Here is an 18,432-nt window from a genome sequence, read left to right on the forward strand (position 1 = left end):
AACCACACATTCTAAGCATTTCTTTGAACATGTACAGCAAATATTAGTAAATGTCTTCAGATGCCCAGAGCTATGCTCACTAGTTTCCTGAAACCCACAGTAATACACGAGAAGCCCATGTTCTGGTCCATTCCATTAAGGATGAGGCTACACGCTGGGTCTGGGCCCTGAGGGAGGAGACCCCACTCACCCACACCTGTGACACCACACACACCACCTATGCACACGCGCCTTTCACAGGAACCCTGCCATACCTGCTACCAGAGAAAAGGCACCATTTTCATGATCTAGCTAATAGCATCTGTAGGCTCCAAGGAATCACCCAGCAGGACTGATTTCTTAAAATCTCATCAGCCAAGTTCACTTAGCTCTATATGTTCCAACTGGTTTGCAGAAAGACTGGCTTGATGGCCAATGCTTTTTCATATACATCAGCTAGGAAAGGGTCTTGGTATCACGTTCTGATCTTAGAAACCACATACCAGAAGTTAAATCATCCCAATTACATCTGCACTGTCAAGTCATCCTATGCAGAGAGGTAAAGCTATCTTTAAAATGTATTGCAGAAAATAAAATAATAAAATAAAATAATAAAATTAAATAAATAAAATAAAATAAAATAAAATAAAATAAAATAAAATAAAATAAAATAAAATAAAATAAAATAAATAAAAATAAAAATAAGATGTATTGCAGGATGCCTGGGTGGCTCAGTGGTTGAGCATCTATCTGCCTTTGCCTCAGGTCATGATCCCGTGGTCCTGGGAGTGAGTCCTGCATCGGGCTCCCTGATGTCTCTGCCTCTCTCTCTGCATCTCTCATGAATAAATAAAATCTTAAAAAAAATAAAATCAAAGAATTTACTTCCTTTTAAAACATATAGAAATACTCCAAATGAATAGTCACTAAATTAAGAGATGTTTTTTCTATAGAAAGAGACTGACACTAACTCAGACATGCAAAATAATCATAGGACAATAAAACAGTAAATAATACAAATAAAAATAAACAATATTCACCAAAAAATAATGATTTATCCAATAGACTGCAAAACAAATCTTTACTTAGAATGTACCCCACTCACAAATGTGAGAAATTAAGAATCATTAGGTGTTAAACTTTGTCACACATGAGTTTTGCAATTTGTTTCAATATAAAACACCGTAACCTTTTATATTTTAAGTCGGGTATATAAAATGGAAAATGACCTTTGTGTTATTTCAGAAGACAGAACCACCCTAATTCAACTAACCTACCAAAAACTGTAATCAAATTTCAAAAATGCTAAAATGTAAAAAATTTATCTAGGAATTAAGGAAATATGGTAAGTCAATGGTGCCCACTACATCCACTACATGAGAGAGCCATCCACAGCACTCACTCCACCACTGCAGCTGGGCCATCTGAGAGCTGGGGATGTTGGGGGGGGGAGGGGGTCTGGGGAGGAGCAATGGTGGTAGTGGTTATGGACACCTGGTGGACACCTGGTGCTAACAGGCAGAAAAGGTGCATGGTGTCAATACACAACAAGTCTTATTTCAAAACTGTAGGATATTACACAGAAAAAAAAAAAAACAAAACTATGCATGGCTCCTGCTGTCAAAAGAAATCTCAAGACTTCCTTGCAATACCCACTCCAACAATGTCATGCCAGTTCTCAGTTTAAATAAACCTTTTTTATTTAAACTCAATTAGCCAACAAATAGTACATCATTAGTTTCAGATTAGTGTTCAATAACTCAAATCAGTTGCATAAATGCCCAGTGCTCATCACATCATGGGCCCTCCTTAATGCCCATGACAAACATTATTTTTAACTACTACGTGTATGTATAATATGATCAGGAGACCCTGAAATGTAAATTTGCAAAAGGAATAATCTATTAATATAGTACCTAATAGTTAGAGCTGTCACTAATAATTCAAAATGTAAAATAATCTAAAGTCTGAAATGGAAAAATAATCTAAGATGTAATAGTCATCAGGGTTCAAGAAGAGTAGTGTTCTTATGTTTAGTTTTATGGACAAGAAATGTAAATAAAAAGAAGTGTTTAGAGGTTAACAGCAGGATAAATACTCCATTTTCACCTCTTACATAAATAATATATCACGGTAAATAACACCAATGGATGGGTCATTTCCAAGCTGACTGCTCATCAAACCCAACTAAGCCAAGGTGAGGACTGCCAGGTCCAGGTACTTGAGCACAGTGCCTTAATCACCAAGGCCCCTCACCTCCAGCTCCGCTACACGGCCCTGTTTGACATGCTCAGACCACTGGTCAAATGCAGTGAACAAGGCACCAACTCGCAGTTGGAGACTATGCCATGAAGGAGGGAAATCCTAGAAGGTGTCACCACTGGTTTGCCAACACAGTCAGAAGTAACCGAAGTCCATTTCATCTAGGCAGTTAACAGCCAGACCTCAGCAAGGAAAACACACTGACCTTCATAGCAAGGCTTGCTTTTCTAGCAGGTGAAGCTGGGGTGGGACAGCCCAGAGAACTGTGAGGAGCAGGCCTCTGGAGAAAAACTACCCTCCGACTGATACAAGAGAAATTTCCTATGTGGGTCTTTCTGCACAAAGCCTCCCTCCCTCAGTCCCAGAGTACAGAGAGGCAGCAGAGCCCCACCTTATACAGCCAGAGAACATCACAGTACCCCGGTGCTAATAAATGAAAAGCTTTCTTCTCAAAGGTAATGATGTCTTTCTTAAGCTTTCAGTATCAGCTCAGAATTAAAAAGTTCATAAGTTCTAAAGTATTAGAAGTCTGGAGGTTGACAATCAATAGAAACAATACTGAGCATTTTCTTGCCAAGAGCATTCTATGATATGTGGTCAAAAGGTGCATAATAAATACTGCAAACCACAAGATATACAGGAGTGCACACTAAGCCCCTTATGCCCCTCATACTCAGTCACTGAAGCATCCAACTCATGATTTTGGCTCAGGTCATGATCCCAGGGTTGTGAAATCAAGCCCCACATCAGACTCCACACACAGCAGAGTCTGCTTCTCTCCCTCTCCCTCTGCCCCTCCCCTCATGCTCTCTATCTCAAAAAAGTAACAATGAGGAAAAATACATACGTTCTTTCTTGATTTTTTCAGCTACAAGAAATTCATCTCTTTCAACAGTTGGGGCAAAGTTGCTGCCAATAACTCGCACAGCGTACTGGAACTGCTGGGCTACATCAGCTGAAAGGTAAACACAAGGATGCAAATTATTGCCAATCAGGCTAAGTTCTGATCACCTCATGCTTCAGTGGAGACAATAGATTGGGCATATCTAACTACCTCCTACTTTCCTAAAGTTTTAACACTGCAGGCAGAGGAGCTATTAAGAAACCAAAGTAAATGAATGACATACAGTTCCATAAAACAAGAAAGGGACAGGCCTGCAGTCTGATGAATCCCTAGGAGACAAATCCACTAAACTGAGAATAAAGAATTTTATTACACACCTCTCACTCACCAGGACAGACTATACTGGAGGTCACAAAACAAACTTTATTAAATACGAAATAACTAAAATTATTCAAATTATGCCTCTCTATCAATAACAGAATTAAACTTGAAATTAGCAGAATACCTGAAAAATCCTCAACCATCTGGAAGGCAAATAACACTGTATAACACAATGGCCAGAGAAAGTCTCAAAGAAAACCAGAAAATATCTTGAACTGAGTGAAAATGAAAATACAACACTAAAATAGGTAGGACACAGCTAAAGCAATGTTTAGAGAAAACATATAGAGTATAAAATGCTTTTATTAAAAATGAAGATGGGTCTCAAATCAATCTCAGCTTACAGAATAAAATCTAGAAAAAAGAAGCAAACTAAACTCGGCCATTGTGAAAAAATAAAATAACAGCAATAATCAATGACATTTAAGAGAAAAATAAAAAACAAAATCAGTGAAATCAAAAGCTTGTTCTTCAAAAAAAATTTTAAAAAAGGAATTGAGAAACATAAATTTGTGACCAAGAAAATTAAGACACAAATTTAGGGATCAAAGAGGTGATACTTCTGATCGCACAGAACTGTTTGAAAATGAAAGCTAAATAACTGCCATAGATACTCCCCTCCAGGAGCTAGTATGACATAACACCCACCCCGTAAGTGTGGGCTGCTCAGTGTCTTCCCTCCAAAGAGGAGAGCACAGAAATGGGGAAAAGCTTCAGGCAGAAGACTTCTGAAAAACACACCTCAGCCAGGTGATCAAGGTCAAGACAACAGTGACCACAGTGACGAGTGACCCTGACATGATGTACCCTGGATACAAGGTAATGAGAAGGACAATTTACCTCTGGGACCTTCCTTCCAAACACACATATAACCACAGTCTAATCACGGGGGGGCGGAAGGGAGGGGGGACCAGCTAAATCCCAACCAAGACATTCTATAAAATAACTAACTTTTAACCCTCGAAACTGTCAAGGTCATCAAAAAAACAAAAAAATAGTAATTTTTAAAGTCTGAGAAACTCTCAGAGCCAACAGGAGCCCAAGGAGAGATGACAGCTAAAGGTAACATGGTACTCTTGAAGGAGCCCTACAGGAGTAAAGAGGCATTAAGGGGTAATAAGTGAGAAAATCTGAGTAAAGTATGTAGTGAATAACCACCAGACCATACTAACATTAAGACACTAACAATGGGAAGGGCATGGAATATAAAGGGGACTCGCTATGATAGTCAAAATGCTTCTGTAACTCTGAAATTATTCTAAAAGTTTATTTTTAAAAACATACTAAGTCTAAAGCCCATCTTTCACCAATCGTGATTTATTGATCTGGAATGGGACCATGGTACCAATATGTTTTCAGGGGCACCCGAGTGACTCAGTAAGTTAAGCAGCTGACTTGATTTCAGCTCAGGTCATGAGCTCAGGGTCGTGAGATCAAGCCCCGTATCAGGTTCACATTCAGCGCAGAGTCTGCCTGAGATTCTGTCTCCTTCTCCCTCTGCCCCACCCATCTCCCCACCTGCTCTCTTAAATAAATAAATAAAATATTCTTTAAAAATGTTTCAAAACCTCTGTTTTAAAACTTTTAAAGAATAAGGCAACTTAAATGTGGGAGGAAAATGGTTTCTTGGGTAAACTCAAAAAAGAATCTCAGCCCATATCCTACAACATATACAAAAGTTAACTCAAATTTGTCATAGTAAGCATAAAACATAAGCCTAAAACACTCTTAGGGAGGAAAAAAACAGAAATCTTTGTGACTTGGAGTTAGACTAAGAGTTATGTAAGATACCAAAATCCTGACCCATTAAAAAATGTGATACACTGGAGTCCATCCAAGATTAAACTTCTGCTCTGCAAAGGACACTGTTAAAAGAATGAAAATACTGAGAAAACATTCGCAAAACACAACAAAGGACTTGAATTCAGATATATAGAGAGAACTCTCAAAACTCAGTAAAGGGTGAAAAAAGAAATCCAAATAAAAACATAAGCAAAAGTGTTCAACAGACAATTCACCAAGAAAATGAACAGCAAAGAAACACGTGACAATATGCTCGATGACATTCGTCATTAGGGAAACATAATTTAAAACCACAAGGAGATGCCATTATTCACCTATTAGAACTGCTGAAATAAAAACAGACTGCCACCACCCAGGCAGGAAGCTCTCCAAGCTCAGGAGCTCTTCTCACATTCTATCTGGTGAGCATGAAGCTGGCACAGGCACCCATTCCTACTCTGCCCCCTTAAATTATCCACATGGTAGTCAGAGTGATTTTTTTAAAACATAAACACTACCATTGGTCTGCCTGAATCCTTCCAACACACCCAGAATAAAATATAAACTCATGAGGATAGCCTACCCAACCTGGTCCCTCTTACCAGCCCTGCTTTGCAGTCTTGCCAATCCTTGAGCACATAACACCCGCTTCCAGCTCAGAACCTGACCATCTTCTCCCACATCTGCCGGGTACTCATTCCACCACTTCACCTGGTTCTCTATTTAAATGTCATCTCTTCACACTGCCTTCCTATCTCAAGCACGCCCCAACACACATGCACACAGGCAAGCCCACACTAAATCCTCCTTAAACACCACTATGGAGCACAAAATGTGTTTAGGGCTTTTTGAATGCATACAAAAGGGGAGGGGGCAAGCCAAAAGAAATAATCGAAGTATTTCTGTGGAATCCTAAGATTAGGGAGTAGTTTTTCTTCCCCATACTTTTCCAAACTTTTAAATTCTCCAAGTAATAAATATTTTTTTTTAAAGATTTATTTATTTATTTATGATAGAGAGAGAGAGAGAGGCAGAGACACAGGCAAAGGGAGAAGCAGGCTCCATGCCTGGAGCCCGATGCGGGACTTGATCCCGGGACTCACAGGATCTCGCCCTGGGCCAAAGGCAGGCGCCAAACCGCTGAGCCACCCAGGGATCCCCCAATAAATTTTTTTTTAAAGAATTATTTTTTTATTCATTTATTTATTTGAGAGAGAGAGAAAGAGAGAGGAAAGAGAGAGAAAGAGAGAGGCAGAGACACAGGAGGAAGGAGAAGCAGGCTCCACGCGGGGAGCCCCATGTGGGACTTGATCCCAGGACTCCAGGATCGCGCCCTGGGCCAAAGGCAGGCACCAAACCGCTGGGCCACCCAGGGATCCCTAAGTAATAAATATTAATTTTATATATATTAAAAGTGGCATTGAGGCACCTGGGTGGCTCAGCCGGTTAAGTGTCCAACTCTTTATCTCAGCTCAGGTCTTGATCTCAGGGTTGTGAGTTCAAACCCCAGGCTGGGCTGCACACTGGGCATGGAGCTTGCCTAAAGTAAAAAAAAATGTGTCACTGAAAACTACATGCTTACAAAGGAGTGCCTGTAAAACTATTCTACTTAAAAAAAAAAAAAAATACTTATAAATTCCTAGGATTCTGAGTTCTAAAAAAAAAAAAAAAAAGTTCATTAACAAAATATTCAAGTATGTTGAGAAAAGGAGCAGTATGCCTCGACAGCAAGTAACAGGGAGGACCCCTCGTGAAGTGGGCTGTGTACCGAAGGCCTCTCTGAGGAAGCAGCCCTCTGACAGGGAAGAAGTCTGCCCTGTGAAAGGATACAATGAGATTCACATGTACACTGTTCCTCAACAGATGCCCATGGGTTCTAAAATCCAAATCATAAAAGCTAAAGTCATTCCATCAAGAGCCCCAGGTGAGGAGGCCTAGGCTGTAGCTCTTTAATGATTGGCTTAGCCCAAGATTAAAAATGCGAATGTTCCACAAAACATCTAAGGAATGTACTATGTCTCCACCTCCAATCTGCTCTGGGTGTCAGGAGCCTGGAAGGGAAGCCAGTGCTCCTCTGCCCAACCTCTGAAAACCTCTTTTTGAGAAGAACTAAGCACCAGTAAATTCAAGGACACACCCTGTCCAACAAGAACCAGAGAGCAGACATCGTGCTGTGCTCTCGCGCGCTCTCTCTCTCACACACACACACACTCTAAGACAAGCAGGTGAAGACGGAGGCGAGAGGCTGTGCCACAGGCAGGGCTAGTACTCTGCTGCCTCCACCCAGCACACAAAGAAATGAGCTGTCAGTTCCACACAGAAGAACAGAAAGGAATTAATTCAACACATCAGGTTCTGGAACCAAAGCTGTGGGTTCCAATCTTGGTTCTGCAATTCACTAGCTCAGTGACAGTGAGCAAACTACGTACTCCCTGCACGTCTGTTTCTTCAGCTAGAAGGTGAGGGGAGTAAGTATTCCAACTTCCCGGCATCACTGGGAGCTAAGTACATACACTAGCTCACAGTACAAGTGCAGTGTCACTACCTACAAGTTAGTAGGTACTGGAAAAATGTTAGCTATTTTTATTATTATTGTTATTAATCTGAAAATGTCATCCCAAGGCATGTTAGGTCTACCACAGCCGTTAAAACTGCAACTCAATAAAGTGTCCAGCTTTCAACTTCTCAGCAAGATACTTTGGTCTTCATTTTGTAGATTTCATGTAGGAAACATTAATTCTATTCACCTGGTGTGATGAGATTTATTCTCTAGAAAGGACCCTCGAGCTGCAGCTTAGGAGAGGCTGGAGGAGGTACAACACCAGGACAAGAAATGCATGGAACTGCGTAGTCTTAATCCAAAGAGCACTTAGATGTAGGCCCAAGGGTGTTAAATGGCAGCTACCTTCTATATTCCAAGAGGGCTCCACACACTCAGATAAAAGAAAACTGAACACAGAGATTTACAAAGCAGTGCGGCTCGGGAGAAAGCACACAGTGCAGCTGTGACCTGTCTGGTAAGGCCCGAGTATGTGCCTCACTGCTTCTCCTGTGTGCATACGATGCTGCATCCTAAAGAACAGACGACATGCCAGCTAAAGCACAAGTGCTCTTGACGGGATGAGCACTGGGTGTTATTCTGTATGTTGGCAAATTGAACACCAATAAAAAATAAATTTATTATTAAAAAAAAAAAAAAAAAGCACAAGTGCTATGTGGAACACGAAACCAGCCACGCTTCATGCCTCCAAATGCAGGTCACAAAGACTGCATATTAGTGTGTCCAGAGACCCAGCTCCCAAAATCCCCAGAGATGGGGCCACAAGATCAATTCTGAACAAGCATCACATGTAGAGAATTAAAAATGACAAGGTGTGAAAGCTTAGATACAGTAAAAGGTCCCCTCTTCGGCCACTGCCGCCAGGCCTCCAGAGCCCCACCGCACCCGTTATCTGGTTCTCCCGACCACAGGTGCAACTCCAAATGAATGAAAAGCAATGCTCCAAGACAAAAACAAAAATAAAAAACTTTGCTCTAGATTTGTGGTTCTCAATCTGGTCTCAGGGCCCCTTTATACTCTTACTATTAAGGATCCCTAAAAGAATTTATTTATATAGGTTAAATCTATCAATATTTACTGTATTAGAAATTTAAACCAAGAGCATTTTTATATTTTAATTCGTTTTAAAATAATAAGCCCATTAAGCACAACTTTCAAATAATGCTTAAAACTTTGAAATTTCAACATTTTAGTATTTAGTGTGCTTTTAAACAAATAGTTAATATAAGTTTTAATGTCCAGTTAATATATATTGATTCCCCAAGTATGTAATCAAGGGAAAACCATAACTTATTGGGAACTTCATCAAGGGCTCTTCACCGTTTTTGGAAAATCATGAAAGCAAACAGCAATAGCACCTGAGGTCAGTGAACCGGCAGGACAACCCTCCTTCCCTTGCCTGCACCGCAGCCCAGAGAACACTCACAGCACTGCCAAGGATCTGGGCGATCATCTTACCTCAATGCCCTGTGCACTACCATCATACCTGAGCACTGATGTTGAAATCCTGAATAAAAGTTCTGTATTTGTTATCTCACTAAAAAGAGGATTACAACGTATGAAAAGGACTGTTGGCCCTGACAGAGGTGAAAGACTGTAATATCAAGAACACTGTTTCCAAACAGAAATAACTATCCAAAGACATAATAAGTAAAACATGTTCTGGGAGAAAGGCAAGGATATAGAGAATTTTCCTGTCACGGGCTGGCAGGATTTCAAGCAAATTCGCAGGCTGGAAAAGGTGAGAAATAGTGGTTATACCAACTTTACAAACATGTCAAATACCATTACAATTAGGTGCTTTGTTTCTGAAGGTCCTTTAAAGCCAACTGTAAAAAAAAATGTTAAATACTTTATGAAAAACTGATTCGGAAAAAAAAAAAAAACTGATTCAGGGGCACCTGGGTGGCTCAGCGGTGGAGTGTCTGCCTTTGGCTCAGGTCATGGTCCCAGAGTCCTGGGTTCAAGTCCCGAAACAGGCTCCCTGCATGAAGCCTGCTTCTCCCTCTGCCTATGTCTCTGCCTTTGTGTCTCTCATGAATAAAAATAAATAAAAATCTTTAAAAAAAGAAAAAAAGAAAAAAACTGATTCATATGAAACTTGTATTAAAAATAACAATGGGTGACTGGGTGGCTCAGTTGGTTAAGTGTCCAACTCTTATTTCAGCTCAGGTCATGATCTCAGGGTCCTGGGATGGGGCCCCACATCAGGCTCTCCGCTGGGCATGGCCTCTGCTTAAGATTCTGTCATCTCTCTGCCCCTCCCCCTGCTTGCCCCAGCTTGCTTGCTCCCTTGCTTACTCTCAACAAATACCGGAGTGTCTGGCTGGCTCAGTCATAGAGCACCAAACTCTCCACCTGTAGGTCATGAGTTCAAGCTCTGCATCAGTGTAGAGCTTAAAAAAAAAAAAGTAACAAGTACCAATTATTCTTCAGTATCACAGCATTGAGAAAGCAATATTACAAAACTATAAAACCAATCGATTATGACATTAGGAAAAGAATCAATCAAGTGCTCTTGGTTATCAGATAAAATACCCACTAATGAAAAAAAAATTTTAACAGTCAAACATTGCAAAGGCAGCATTCTTATGGCTCCTTTGCTCACTAAGGCAAAACAAATTAAAATAGAACAAGGCAAGTTATTAAATACTTATAAATTCTTCAGTAAATAGCATAATTTGGAATTGTGATTATAATTGGCAATCCTAGCTGTTGAGAAAAGAACAAACAAGGAATCATCTTTAATGCATTTTATGATACATTTTATTTGGAAGAGCCCCTTGGGATCTCACAGAGAGCCTATTTACTCTTAATTCAAACACAATTTTAAATAGAGTGGAGGGTATAGAACTTTGCTGAAGATAAGTGCTTCAATCTCCTTGAACAGGTGAAACAGTCAAAGGAGCCTCAAATATTTTTTAGATTTTTTTTTTTTCATTGAGAAACATCATGCTACCTCACAATGAGTGGCCTTCAAAGCCCAGTTGGGACAATGGGAACAGACCACCATGTGGCTGATCCCCGGAGGAAAACTGAGGACCCGCCGGTGTAATGAAAACACTGATGCTGGAGTGAGTCACAACCAGCAACCTTAGCTCTGACTTCTCAGATTAGGAACTTCAAACCAGAAAGGTAACTGGAGTGCCCGGGATACACACACAGATGAGCTGGAGACAAGACCTGAAGACAGCACGCCTGGCTGGCAGCCCCAGCAAGGCCTCCGCACCAGATTCTGGGCATTCTGGGTCCCCAGATGCTCCCAGAGCCTCTCCCTCCACTCAGGCCTGTTTCAACATCTCCTCAGAGGCCTCCCTGCAGGCCACTCTATTTTTCATCACAGCATTTACCGCTAACATGCATTACGCTGGTTTATCACGTCTCCTCCACCAGCACGGGGCACCTAGAGAGGAATGGCTTGTCTGAGCATCTCTGCATCACCGGCACCTGGTGTAACGTCTACAGGTGCAGGGCCCAAACACTTGTTGGATGAATAAAGTGACAGAGTTAATTAAACTTCATGAAATGTAGCAAGCACTGTGCCAAGTTGGTGCCGCTTTACAGAAGTGGAAAAGAAAGCAAAGCAAAGCAAGAAAGAAAAGAAAGAAAAGGAAAGGAAAGGAAAGGAAAGGAAAGGAAAGGAAAGGAAAGGAAAGGAAAGGAAAGAAAAAAGAAAAGAAGAAAAAAGAAAAGAAAAGAAAAAAGAAAAGAAGAAAAAAGAAAAGAAAAGAAAAAAGAAAAGAAAAAAGAAAAGAAAAGAAAAGAAAGAAAAAGAGAAAAATCCATCTTTATCCCTTTACCTTATCATAGAACAGCAAACGAATTATGTACCTAAATGTCATAAATCAAGAAAGGTCAAAATTTAGTCTCAATATTTTCACAGTGATTTTGTTTGAAGTCTTCCAGCAAAAAAACTGCCCCTTTTCTTTGCCCCACTGTGGTGCTTTAAGGAATGGTAACCCGGCTTCTTCAACTGTCCAGAACATGCAGCCCCAGGCCCCCGCCCGCCCCCGCCCTCTCGGAGCACCGCGACCCCCCGACGTCCCCACTGCACGGGGCTGGGCTGGGCTGGGCTGGGGCGCCGCGGCGGGGCGGGGCGGGGCGAACCCTCCGGGAGCGCGAGCCCGGGGCCGAGGCGCGGCCTTCGGAGCTGCTCGGTTTTCCCGAGGGGCAGGGCCCCGCCGCGGCTCGCCACCCCCGGCCCGTGCCGAAGCGGGAAGCGCCCGCGAGCCGCCTGCGCCGGGTCCGCTGGGGGGGGGGGGGGGGGGGCCGCGGTGACTCAGCCCGGCCTCCGCCCCGGGGCCGCAGCGCCCGCAGGCCGGGCACAGCCTGGGGCCGGGCACAGCCTGGGGCCGCCCCCCCCCCGCCCCGGGACGCGGGCCCCCGCGGCCTCCGCGCCTCCGGCTCCCCGCGGACGGGCGGCCTCTGGCACGCGCCTTCACGCCCGAGCGCGGCCCAGCGCCGCTACCTTCGCTCCTGCCCAAGATCCGGCAGCACAGGTTCTGCAGCAGGACGTTCGGCGACTTCTGGTCCGGGGTCGCCATCCTCGCCCGGGACGGCCCTCGGGGGCCCGCAGAGCCCCGGCCTCGGCCGCCCGGCCCCACGCCGCGCGGGGTCTCGGCGCCCCAGACAGGCTACGGCCCCGCGGGCAGGGCCGGCGACGACGCCGCCATTTTAACGGAACCCGCCGAAACCGCGGGCTCTTCCCACAATGCTCCGCTTCTTCCGGGCGCTCGGAGCCGCGGGTGCGCCCGCCAGAGAGCTCCCCGGTCCGTGGCGCACGGTCCCCCGAGCACAGGCGCCAGGCCTGGAGGGTTCCGGAGCACGGGCCCCGGCGACCGGGTACCACCTGCCCCAGGTGCACAACCCCCACCCCCTCCCCCACGTCCCCGCCAGAAGGTCAGGACGGCCCAGGTCAGGAAGACAGCCTTGCTTGGTGCCCAGTAGTCCATAACAATAGCTTTTTAGTTCTTTTTTGCTTGTTTAATTTTTGGTTACACTTTTAGTGGAAGAAGCCTGTTGGAAGGAGCACAAGGTCTCCTGATCCTACTATTGCGATACCACCTGGGGGGGGGGGGGGTCCATTAGAAACAGTCCCAGGAACCGCCGCCAGAAGACTGGGCGAGGCAGGTGAGGACTGGGGAGGGCAAGGGAACCTCCGGCCATCCCAAGGCAGCTCACGCCGAGTCGTAGAAGCTGCAGGCAGTGCAGGGAGGAGCCGCAGGCTGGAGGACCGCCCGCCACGCATCCTCGCCCAGCGTGGGACCCCGGCCCCGGCTGCCGTCCACCTGCACCTGTCCGCAGTGCGTCGGCCGACGGGCAGCATGTGCTCCACTTGGGGCTAGCCTGCTCCTTGCCTGAGAATCTGGAATGACGTCTCCAGGTGACCTGACCTATATCACAGAACAACAGGCGCCTTCCAGCCATCCAGTGAGCTAAGCAGAAGAGAGAAACCGACCCCATCCCTTCCCGGGGTGCAGAGAAGAGGCCCCACAGACCAGACCCCCTGAGGTCTCCTGCTGCAGGTGACGCCTCCACACAGGCCACTGGAGAAGGGCCAGGGCCCTACACTTAACACCCATCTTGGCACGTTTGGCTCCTAGAAGTGGGAAAAGCAGAAGCGGCACAAGGCAAAGGCCGGCACCTCACACCAGGGCAGAAGTGCAGGCCCAGGTGGCAGCAGGAGGCCCTAGCCTTCCCCGCCCCTGTACGCCCCTGTACGCCCTCCCAGCGGGCCTGCTGTGCATGCAGGGTTCTGAGGTAGCAGAGCTGGGTCACAGACGCGATGGCAACGTCACCAAGGCCATACCAGGCACAGAGAGGGAAGGACAATAGAGGAACTCGTGGCCCAGCAGAGCAGACGTGTGCTAAGCTGTCCTGACGTCATCTCCTGTCACTGAAACGTACCCCAATGTACCTTTACGCTGCCAGTTTGAAGAAACGCAATAGGTGGGTATGTGACAGGATGTCAGACACAAAGCTGAGGACCCCACACTCTAAAGAAAGCCATGGGAAATGGGAGGCCGATGACACCTCAGGATTGATAGGACGTAGCCAAGCAGGCGTTGCTAATTGCCATCACCCCCATCCTGAAGGCCCATCCACAGCTGAACAATTGATGGTGGAGAAGCAAGGGGTTCTGGAGGTCCTGAGACCATTTCAGAGACACCAGGTCCGGCCCGCCAGGAAACCGCAGAGGCCAGGCCCCCTGCACAGAACCTTCAAGGAGAGTCACACGCGTGTCCCACAGAGGATTGGGCTCAGATGCCCACACAGAGACAGCATCAACAGCCATCCGGGGCTGACAGTGAGGACCACCGGCAGAAGGTGCAGCCAGTGTGGATGTTCAGCCCCCGTCCTGATCCCTCTATCTGGACTCCAACTTGGAGAGTTAGCATCAGCAGTGGAGGTGAAGGGAGAGAGGACAAACGCCTTTTTCTCCCTTCATGCTTCAGACTGGATCTTACATGGTAGCTTTGAATTGACCTGGACAGAACCTTTACAAACTAAATAGGACTAACATGGTCATGGTGCCTCAAGTATCGCTAAGGACAAGACTTCCAGGGAAGCTCCCTAACAACCTGAGGCTGTTTGTCTGGAAGGTTTGAATGTGGCTGCGAGCGGGACAGGCCCATCCTTCCCTGTGTACTCTCAGAGCCACTGCCTGCCCTGCCCTAACCTGCCCTACATCCTAAAGAACCCTGGAGTGCAAGCTCCCGGGACAGCCGGCCTCCTGGTGGGTTCAGCCAAAGGTGTCAGTGGCAGAGGACTAGAGGTCAGGAGGAGACGACCAGAGTTATCACCCTATTGCATCTGCCCCTCGCCTTGTCCGTGCCAGCTGCTGAATGTCCTCTACAGCAACACCTGCTACCAGCCTGCTCCTCTCCTCCTTCATGGCCCCAGGCCCCTCTGTGCAAGTCCCCTCACAGATCTCACTCCTGCTGGGGGATTCCAGAACACAGGATACCAGTAGCATTAACTCTTCCCACTGTCTCTTCAGCCCTATGAAAAGTAAGCATTTTCTGCACTTGCTACTGAGTTCCTCTCCTCCTGCCTCAACCACCCATGACTAATTCCCTAGATTACAGCCCCTGTGTTGAAATTGCTGGAGTGGTATCTATTTTACAGACTAGTCCCTACTATCTAGTTCTTGCTAATGGGAATGATCCCAAGGAAGAAATCCTCCATTGAGATTCCAGTATTAGGTTGCTCACATGTCTGAGCTCAGATATGTTAGGATTTTTTAAAATGATTTATTGATTGATTGATTTGAGAGAGAGCAGGGGAGGAGCAGGGGGAGAGGACAGAGTATCTCAAGCAGGCTCCATGCTGAGTGCAGACCTGGGGCTCCACCCCAGGACACTGAGACATGACCTGAGCTGAAGCCAAGAGTTGGATGCCCAACCGACTGAGCCCCTCAGGCGCCCCTGTTGGGATCTTGTTGACGGGGTAATCCATCATATGTTGAAGCTCCAAAATGGGTTCGTATTATCACGTGTGGCTGCTCCAGACAGACCGCTGGCTGAAAACAAGACTTTGGGAAATTAGCTGCTGTAGTCAGCTGTCTTGGCAGCAGTGATGACTACCAAGACTGTAGTGTGGGTGGGCCGGACTGGAGTGTGTTTGGAAAACCTGGGTATACCTTAAGGTATAGTCATAGAGCCAGGGAACTCCAACAACAGCTCCAAGAGGAAGCTCTTATTCTATTTTTTTTTAAGATTTTGTTTATTTATTAAGAGAGAGAATGCATGGCAGAGGGAGAGAGAATCTCAAACAGACTCTGCTCCCAGCACAGAGCCCAACTCAGGACTCTATCTCATGGCCCTGAGATCATGACCCGAGAGCCAAACCAATAGTTAGACACCTAATCAACTGGGCCACCCAGGTGCCCTTCTTCTTTTTTTTTTTTTTAAGTTGTTTAAATCTATGTTTTAAGTAATCTCTACACTCAACATGGGGCTCAAACACACAACCCCAAGATCAAGAGTCTCATGCTCTACCGACCGAGCCAGGCAGGTGCCACAAGTAATCTCTTATTCTTGGACTTACAAAGTAGTCAGAACTCAGGACCAGATTCCAAACTTGACTGTCCAAGTTGTAAATTATGATGTAAGTTGGACATGCAGTCCTGCCAAGACTCTTCTACTAAGGGCAGGTCATAATTGAGAAGAAGAGGGGCCTGAGATTTGGGGTGGAGACATTAGAGTGAACCCCAAGTCAGCGAGGCCTTCTAAAACAACATAAAACCTCTCTTCTGTATGCAGAGAATGGCCTTGAAATCCTTGATTTCCTGAAGCAATTAGAATATTCTCATGAGCAAATAAATTAAAATGGAATTCCACAGAATTCAAATAACCCAAATGGAAGAAAGACAGGCTGCTCCAGAGAAACAAAAATAGAAGATGACCTTCCAAATAAACCAGGCAGTGGATGTAATTAAGGAGTTCTCCCATCTGCAAAATGCCCTGCAGAGGCAAGAGTACTAATCCATGTCGGACTTTAATAAATCAAGGGCCTAGTAACTACCAAATAAAGAGTAAATATATTGATGATTATCAAACTGCAAAAAAAGTAGACTATAGAATAAAAAATTTTCATCCACAGAAAGAAAATAAAAATCCCCCTCCCCAGATAAAAATGAACATAGGACAGGAGGAACGAGAGAAAAGTATATTTAAGAGAGATAGTATATTTAAGCCAAAATTTTTCACAAATAACATTGGATACAGGTGCCCTGAGTCCGCAGATGGCAGATACAACGCTAGTCACTGTGTATCAAAGCTGGGTGCGTGCGCTCCACCAGCCTGATCCTCACTGTTGGTGTTGACCTTGGTTGTGAGCCTGAGGTCCTGTGGGTCCACTTTCTCCGGGGCAAAGTCACTCTTTTTCTCCTGACTTTTTTTTTTAAGATTTTATTTATTTATTCATGAGAGACACATGGAGAGAGAGAGAGAGGCAGAAACACAGGCAGAGAGAGAAGCAGGCTCCATGCAGGGAGCCCGATGTGGGACTCGATCCCGGGTCTCCAGGATCACGCCCTGGGCTGAAGGCGGCGCTAAATGGTTGAGCCACAGGGGGCTGCCCTTCTCCTGACTTTCTGCGCTGTGCTGCTCGAACTTGCATGGAGAGCTAGGCGGCAGGTCCCTCCATACGGCATCTCCACATGAACTATACGAAGTTGTCCTACATGGAAGATGTGTTTATTCTCCCCTATTTGTTTATTTAGTAATTTACTTCAATCAGTACGTACTTGGGGATATTGATGTTATACCGTGGGTTTTCATCTAGCACTGCCTTACTCGCTCAGTCTTCACCCTTCACAGCTCTTTCATCTGGCTCCTGGCTCCTTTTGACATTCTCTCATCCTTGTGAGTTCTTAAAAATTCATGAGTATACTTCATGTTTTGTACTCCTATTTTAGATTTATAATGGATTGAGTAGAGAGTACAGAAAGTCCCACATAGCCACCCATCCCTGGCGTGAGGGTCCCCTACTATTAACATCTTGCATCAGTGCGGTGTATTTGTTACAGTTAATGAACAGCATAGACACACTACTATTAACTGGGTGATGGGATATTGTGATGAGACCATAAATCCCATGGTCATGCACCACTGTCTCATCTTTTCTGTAAAACGGGCCCCTTTGTGTGAGGCAGGGTTGTACGAGATGCACCTGCCTCTCCACAGTCCCTTCACCCCGTGTGAGCATGCTCCTCCGTGCAAGAGTCGGGCAGCTCTGTCCCCCTTCACCTTGATGTAGACTAGATATGAAGTCCTTTTCTATCCTTCTTTTTTTTAAAGATTTTATTTATTTATTCATAGAGAGAGGCAGAGACACAAGCAAGAAGGAGAAGCAGGCTCCATGGAGGGAGCCCGATGTGGGACTCGATCCTGGGACTCCAGGATCACGCCCCGAGCTGGAAGGAAGACGCTTAACTACTGAGCCACCCGGGCATCCCTTGTATCCTTTCTTTCATGTCACATGTGACATTGTAGGAAAATTGCATTCAAGCTAAGTGAGAAACTTTGTGATTAATGTGGTTATGGGTGCCCAACTCAGCTCCTCAGATCTTCTCATGCCTGATTGATTGGAACTTATGAATGGTCTTTCAGACTACAACTAATTTATAAATTGATATTCACATTTCTTTTTTGAGATCATCATGATTTATTGTTCTGACATTAGATCAACAGAAAGAAACTCCAATTAGGCTTTGAAAACTCGTATATTTCGGGGAAATGTCATTTAAGCATTGTAAGTAGATGAATAAATTACTTCAGAAGTCAAGCAGTCAGGGGCAGCCTGGGTGGCTCAGTGGTTTAGCGCCGCCTTCAGCCCAGGGTGTGATCCTGGAGACCCGGGATCAAGTCCCATGTCAGCCCCCTGCTTGGAGTCTGCTTCTCCCTCTGCCTGTGTCTCTGCCTCTCTCTCTCTGTCTGTGTTTCTAATAAATAAATAGAATATTTAAAAAAAAAAAGTCCAAGAAGTCTTTTGAGACACTGCCCTTGTTTTATGTGCACAATGTTTCTTCTTACTTTTTAAGAAATTGGAATTGATTTTCAGAGGTTGACATTTGACAGGTATTGCTATAAATATCACTAGGACTAAAGACTCTGGGGTA

At 45.1% G+C, this 18,432-nt stretch overlaps 1 protein-coding gene and 1 long non-coding RNA gene across 4 annotated transcripts in view; one reads left to right on the forward strand and one right to left on the reverse strand.

Annotated features, from left to right (window-relative positions):
• TUBGCP3 (tubulin gamma complex associated protein 3) overlaps positions 1-12,496 on the reverse strand; it is a 76,811-nt gene extending 64,315 nt beyond the window's left edge. For 2 of the 3 annotated variants that reach the window (XM_025441329.3, XM_025441331.3), the window contains exons 1-2: positions 12,277-12,496; positions 3,089-3,196 (exon numbers count right to left, since the gene is read on the reverse strand). In XM_025441329.3, coding sequence (XP_025297114.1) covers positions 3,089-3,196; positions 12,277-12,352 — 184 coding nt within the window. In that variant the 5' untranslated portion in view covers positions 12,353-12,496. The remainder of the gene's footprint in view (positions 1-3,088; positions 3,197-12,276) is intronic. The other variant, XM_025441328.3, reaches the window with a different exon arrangement.
• LOC112656130 (uncharacterized) overlaps positions 1-18,432 on the forward strand; it is a 34,960-nt gene that overhangs the window by 8,075 nt on the left and 8,453 nt on the right. The window contains exon 2 of the long non-coding RNA XR_003134141.3: positions 3,110-3,203. This is a non-coding gene — a long non-coding RNA (uncharacterized LOC112656130). The remainder of the gene's footprint in view (positions 1-3,109; positions 3,204-18,432) is intronic.

Source organism: Canis lupus, chromosome 22, assembly GCF_003254725.2.
Source record: "Canis lupus dingo isolate Sandy chromosome 22, ASM325472v2, whole genome shotgun sequence".
NCBI classification, from domain to species: domain Eukaryota; kingdom Metazoa; phylum Chordata; class Mammalia; order Carnivora; family Canidae; genus Canis; species Canis lupus.